We start from the raw sequence: 6,792 nt of genomic DNA, 5'->3' as shown, positions 1-6,792 counted from the left end.
TGAACTGTGGGGGCCTTCTGAAGGGCTCACATGCAGAACAGCCCTTGGGAAGGGTAGGATTGCTCTGGGCAAAGTGTGAGCTGTATATGAAAATTGTTTTGCTCCTCATCCCTGGAGAAGAAAGGAACCGCCACAGGCTCATTCAGACCAGGCTCTTGCTGCCACATAGTCAGTTGTTAATATTTATGGAAAATATAAGCAGCAGCATCGATCCCTGGAGATGCCATCACAGGGATATTCTCATGGCCTCTTCCAGTTAGCAGTTTAGGGCTCATTTGCTTCAGCCACAAGTATCTGAGGACTTTGTACTTCTAGAAACTGTTTTGGAGGGCCAGAGTAGCAGTAAAGAGCAGTCTGTGGTGAGACAGGGACCAAAGGGGAAGATACAGATCCTTGGGCGGAGAGCTTCAGGGAGAAAGGCATGACTTGGCTTCTTGCAGAAGAGTAGGAACAAGGCACTAAACGACAGAAAGCCAAAGCTGCCGATGGCAGCAGTGGGAGGGGAATGAGGCAGTGAAGGATGGGAGAGATGTACGGGCAGTGAGGGTGGAGAGGGTAGATGCCAGGGGAGGTGCAGAATAAGAGACGTCAGCGAGGAAAGGAAGATAATAGAGTAAAATCTGGGCTGAGGAGGTGTCTGGGCTATGGGGATGACTGTTGTTCATGGAAGAGAGCAGGGAAGGAGACCTATTCTGAGACTATTTCCCCAAACCTGTCTGGTTCCAGTGGGCTAAGTCCCTCAGAGGACCACAGGACACTGGAGAGCCCAAAGAAGCCAGGGATGAGGACAAGGAGCATATCAGAAGAGCAGTCGAGGGTTGGTGGGAACCGAGAGATACATGAGGAGGAGATTTGGCATGTGCTGCTTTTGTGATCAAAGGTATTATAAATCACCCAAAACCAGGGCAAACTCCTGCTGCTGAGTCTTTGCTCCTGCTCTTTTGCTCCCACTATGGGACCTTTGTGGGAGCAAGTATGAGCTGGGCTCACACATTGCTCCTGGCTGCCAGCACCTCTGGCTGGTGCAAGCAGGAGCATCCTCACCCTGCAGATTAAAATGTTCCTGGCCAGCCCTGAAATCTGTGGGTTGGCAGCTGAGAGGTATCCAGGGTAGGTAGGTAGTGCCCTGCCCCTGCCCTCTACTTCAGAACCATTGTGTCTGGATGCTTCGGGTATTCCTGGAGAGCCTTTACTGGGTCCCTGCCAGGGATGTCCATGTGAGCTGACCCTCACTGTGTTTGGGGTGCCGGGGGCTGGCGGGGAGACCCTTGGGGGTTGCGGAGGTGAGCAGTGTGCTGGCCTCCTTTGCTTCAGCAGTGTGGGAAGCCAGTGCAGGCATTTGCAGGAGATAAGCTTCAGATATCTACCTTGGGGTTTCAGACAACTGTTGAGTGCATTGACTTAAGTGGAGGCATGATGTAATCATTGAAACTTTTATCCCATGCCCTTAGGGTCAGCTTGGCAGTGCTGGGAGCCCTGTGCGAAGTATGGAAACCAATGCTGGCCACTGGCTTGGGCAGTTTTCTCCTGCAAACTGCTCTTATTCTGAGCTAGAGCTGCTGTTGGTGGGAGATGAGGGCTGTGGCTAGCACTGGTCCACGTGGAGCACTCATGCTGATCCACCACCACCATCAGTGGCCGGGAACATGGCTGTGTGCCCGGCCTGCTAGCCAGCCAGTCATACACGTCATGATGTCATTCTACTGAAAAGGCAGGTGACATCTGTTGTCAAGTGACATTTGTAGGACACCAAGCTGGCTGTGATGCAATCAAGGTTGTTTCTGTTCAATGGAAACTTTTGGATCAGTTTACAGGCTGTGACCCTTAGCGAAATGCTCGGAGCTCCATGGAGGGACAAATGCCTGTTTTCTAACCTTAGCCTCATCAAAACATGCCTCTTCATATAAAAGTGACAGTATGCTCATCTTCTCCTCCCAGCCAGTGTTACAGGAGACGATCGTGTGATCCGCTCCCCTCTGTTCAGGAATGAAGTGCTGGGATTTTTTTCTCAAAAATAGCCCTATTCCTAGGAGCGATAAAAGACTTGGATAAGCCCACCAGGTTTCCACTCACAATACATTTTCTGCTGTGTGATTTAAGGAATGCAATGAGCCCAGAATAACACGTATCCTATTCTGCTGGAGCATTTCATTTTGCTGTTGATTCCTTGTCCCCAAGGCAGCAGGCTTGCTGCGCTACTGGTTGCAGTGTTTCACACCCTGATGTGCCATCTGTCTCCTCCCCAGGATACCCGCAGCCGGAGGTGACATGGTATAAGGATGATGAAGAGATGGACCGCTACTGCGGCTTACCCAAGTATCAGATATTCCGCCATGGAAATCGCCACACCCTGCAGCTGTACAAGTGAGTAAAGAAGCTGGATTTGGTGATGGGAGCCATGAGCATGTTTTCAGTACTTGGAGGAGCTGGCTGTCAGCAGTGATCTCTCCTCAGTGCCTGTGCTGGCCCCTTATGCTCCCCACCATCGTGTTCCTGGCTATCCCTTACCCTTCAGCTCTTTGCTCTGATGACTCCTGGATCACATCAGTATGAGATCCATTACTGCATCCAGGGATAGCTGCCATGCCAGAAGCAAGAGGAAGTTCAGGAGAAATTCCTCTCTCCGAAGCCTTCCAGTGCTGGTAGCAGCGTATGCTGTGGCTGCACCAGACAGGAGTTAAGCATTAGGGCTGGACGAAAGTGGGTGAAGGGAAAGCACAGGCTGCCTCCAGGGGATCAGGCAGAACAAGGACAGAAACAGTTCATACGAGTGTCCTAAGCAAGGGCAAAGATGGGAAAGGGCTCCAGCCCTGTCCCAGGAGGGTCTTTCCTAGCTCTCACCACAAGGTCAGGGATGGAAAGGGCCGCTTTGGCACTCGACTCATGGAGCCAAGGGCCTCCTTTATTCAGCCCTGACTGCCAGCTTCTTTTACCTTTAAATGAGGACTGTGTTTCTGGAGAGCCAGGCACACCATGGCCCCAGCAAGCAGAGACCTGTCACACCTCAAATCCTGGATTTGGGATGCCAGACAGGTGCGGCACTGTCTGAAAGTGCAGAATATCGGTATTGCTGATAGTCCTGTCATCCTTCTGCTTCCAGCCTGGCTGAGAATAGTCGGGAAGCCTGGTGCTAGCTGTTCCTCGTCCACTCCAGCCCTCCCTTATCAGAGTTACAGCCCAGGGTGGAGCTGGGCACGGATTTAACACCCAACTCACTTATCTGCTAGTGCTGAGAACAGGCAGAGACTGGGGAGGGAGGCCCGCCCCAGGCCTCCAGACCTCCTACGGGCACCTCAGGAGCCACGTCTTCGTCTTCTGGCCCCTCTGGAGCAAGAAGTGAGACAGTGTGCATGCCTATGTGCCCAGTGGTAGAGCCTGGGGAGGATGGGCAGGTCTCACACAGAACTTTTGGTTTCCAGGTGCCGAGAGGAAGATGCAGGCATTTACCAGGCCTCAGCTAGAAATCACAAAGGCATTGTATCCTGCTCTGGCGTGCTGGAAGTGGGAACCATGACGGAGTTCAAAATCCATCAGAAGTGGTTTGACAAAATTAAGAGAAAAGCTGAACAAAAGCTACGAGAGATAGAACAGGGAAAGAAGAGAGGGAAAGAAAACGTGGAGGTAGAGAAGTTGCAGCGAATGAGCCCTGATCGGCTCCAGAGAAAGCGGAGGCTGGCCAGGGATCTGAATCTCCGATCGGGAGCCTCTCCATGGGAGAAGGAGGATGCAGCCAAAGTGCATGTTGCTGATCCTCAGTCCAGATTACACGAGGATACTGCTGAGTGGAAGGAGCAGACAGCCAATGCGGTGACGGGCTTTCCAAACAACCTGATAGCACCTTTGGAAGCAGAGGTGACGACCAATGGAGATGCCTCTTTGCAAAGTGTGGAGGAGAACGGGAACAGCTTTCTTGCGTACATCTACGAGACAGTGGAGGACCTAGCAAATAAGCCAACCAAAGACTCTGCAGCTAAAAAGAAAAAGAAGGTGGAGGCTCCTTCAGAAGCAAAGCAGGAAGTTTCCAAGCGAGAAGAAAGAGGGCGAGACAGGGCCAACCCTTCTGCAAATCCAAGGTTTGCCCCTCCTGTCCCCTTACGCAGGAGTGCACGTTTGAGGGTGGCAAATGATCAAGAAGTCGAAAAGAGTCCAAAAACTAAAGAGCCTGGGAAACCTGTGAATCAGGACACTAAAATCAATGGTGATGTTCACTTCTCTTTGAAAGAGATGTATTTTGATAATCAAGTGAAGCCGGCAGTGGGGAAGGAGGAGGTGAGAGCCAAGGAAGAGGCTGCCCTGAAGCCTGTGGCAGTCAGCAGACAGACAAAGGATGCTCCGTTGTCCTCGGAGGTGTTGGAAGCAGGACCTGTGTCGTCCGAGGGACAGAGAGGCCAGCACCAAGCACAGAAATCAGAGGGAAATAAAGCCGTCGGTCATCCAGAGGTAACTAGGACAGAAAGCAGCCAATGCAGGGGGTGAAAAACAAAAATATTTGTGCCACACAGTTATATTACGGCACCAGCCCTGGGAGGCTGCATGTACCCCCCAGGAGCTGCTGCAGAGGCTTTGTGGGTCTCCACTGGTAAAAGCAGCCAGGTCTTTCTGGACTTTGTGTGCCCAAACAGCAGAGCTTCCACCCCATCTCTGAATAAATGTCAGATGAGGTGGTGAGGAGAGATGTACGTCAGGGCCCTCTGGCCAAGTGGCTGGTCTCTGGGTGGCCTCAGGCGTACTGTGAGCTCTCCTGTTTAATCGGCAGGCTGACCTCATGCAAAATGTTTCCAAATCAGTTAAGCAGGGAGCACTGAATGGCTATTTATAGTTGGGGGTGGATGTCTTGTACTTACAACAGGCAGCAAGACTGATGACATCTGTTCAGTTTAGCCATTGAGCCTGAGCTTCAGCCGGCATTTAATGAGCCCCCATGCAAATAAGCGCAGCATGCCAGCTATGCCACGTGAGCTGCGCTGGGCAGGGCATTGAATTTTGTTTACAGTGCAACATGTATACAGTAGATCTGGGCTATTTTTTGGCTGTTGGAAAAACTCTGTTGCAAGACTCATTGTGGTGGCAATGCAGAGCCAGGGCACAGCACCTGCTCCTGACCCTCACTGCATCTTTTAGTCAACTTCTATTTCTGTCACTTAACCTGAAGCATTTTCCATTAAAATATTAGACTGGAAGCTACCAGTCTTTTCTCTCCCCCCTTCCTTTTTTTTTCATTTAATGACCGCTTCTGTAGTAAGAGGTTCTCTGAGTCCAATTTGCAGGTGCCATCAAGATTTGGTGTTTGAGCTATGGTAGGTGCACATTTTCAGTACAGACCAAGATTATCAGAGGAACTCTGGGTGCAGCACATCTCCCTCGGTAGGTAATGCAAATACCTACATCCACGTTACAGGAAGTAGGACTGCTGGGTGCCCCAGTGGAAAAAAAATCCTTTCTTGCTCTTCTAGATTTCTTTAGCCATAGATAAGGGGCACTGTTTACTGGGAAGAACCCTGCTGTGTTCTGCAGTGAAGCAAGAATCTGGGTCCTGGCCTCACCACAGTGCAGCACCCTGAACCCATCTTTAACCTGACCCGTCAGCATCACATATTGCTGCAGAAATTATTGCTCTTCATGAGAGCCCATGGCAAAGCAATTAGTTTTCTCCCCTTCTGCTCATTTTTAGGCCCGTTGCTCTTAAGGAGGGTGGAAAGTGTTGGTGTGTAGCAGCTAGGCTTGGGCTGTCATCCCTGAGCTTTTGAAATGCATCAAGGTATTTTCCTCTTCAAAAACCCACTCACACAGGGAAACCTGTAACTTGTCAGCTGGTGTGCCTTTGAGTAGACAAAAGGGAATGCTTTTGATTTGAATTTGAATGTTTCAGCTAGTTGGTGATGCTGCGAAAAGTGCTCAGGCTTTTGTGTGACCAAATAAGCTATTTCAAAGCCCTTAAAGCTGACTCCAGACGTGTTTGAGGATATTTTTACTCCCCAGGACACGGGTTGCTTGTCTTTTTTAATCTTTCCCTTAAACAAGACAGGGTCGTCCCATGACTGTTTTCCTGACCTTGGGACCTAGCTGGGGCCATGTGCAGGACTTCTCTTTTGAGATGGATTTATCCGTAGCAGACGGGCTTTGCAAAATGCCAGACCATAGCCAGGCTCTGAACATCCTCACGCACCAGAGCAGAGAAGAAACTGGATACGTGTGATGATCACTCTTGCCTAACTTTGAAACTGATTATTTATTATATTTCTTTTATAGGCCCCTAGTTTGAGTGTTTTACAATTACTTAAGGACAGATGCTTCTCTGAAAAGCTCCCAGAAAGCTTTTCTGAATAAGCTTTAGTTCATTCACCAATGATAAGCAAATTTACCCCAAGCCTCAAGTCCTTTTTAGCCAGAAAGATCTGCCTATTGACCAGCACCATTGTGTAGAGCCACCTCTGTGAACCACCAGCCCTGGTACACCCCAGCCCCCCCTGTGGTTAGACTGGGCTGTGTCCATCCCCATCCACTTCCATGCCATGGAGGACCAAATCCTGTGGTAAAACCCAGGGGGGTTTCACTCCATGAAGCCCATCTGCCTCCTAAAATCCTTTAAGCCTGAGCGCTGGGATGCTCTGTGTTGTGACAGCCCGCCTGAGCAGGCTGGGGAGGTGGGCTCTGGGGGAACAGCAGCAGGGACGTGTGGCATTTGTGGGTGCCTGTGCAACCCTGCAAACTGGGGCCCTATTTCTGCACACTCTGTGTGCAGAGATGCCTTTGGCATCCTTTGGAGTCTCCCAAGAAAGCAGATTTGCATCT

At 50.5% G+C, this 6,792-nt stretch overlaps 1 protein-coding gene across 1 annotated transcript in view; it reads left to right on the top strand.

The window, feature by feature from the left end:
- Positions 1-6,792, top strand: part of ALPK3 (alpha-kinase 3) — a gene marked incomplete at its 5' end in the record, with an annotated part of 25,769 nt that overhangs the window by 8,733 nt on the left and 10,244 nt on the right. Inside the window, 2 exons of the mRNA XM_010082152.1 lie at positions 2,247-2,364; positions 3,420-4,425. Coding sequence (XP_010080454.1) covers positions 2,247-2,364; positions 3,420-4,425 — 1,124 coding nt within the window. The remainder of the gene's footprint in view (positions 1-2,246; positions 2,365-3,419; positions 4,426-6,792) is intronic.

Source organism: Pterocles gutturalis, unplaced genomic scaffold (assembly GCF_000699245.1).
Source record: "Pterocles gutturalis isolate BGI_N339 unplaced genomic scaffold, ASM69924v1 scaffold15864, whole genome shotgun sequence".
Lineage (NCBI taxonomy): Eukaryota > Metazoa > Chordata > Aves > Pterocliformes > Pteroclidae > Pterocles > Pterocles gutturalis.
Note: the sequence above shows the minus strand (reverse complement) of the source record. Positions and strands in the feature narration are given on the sequence as shown.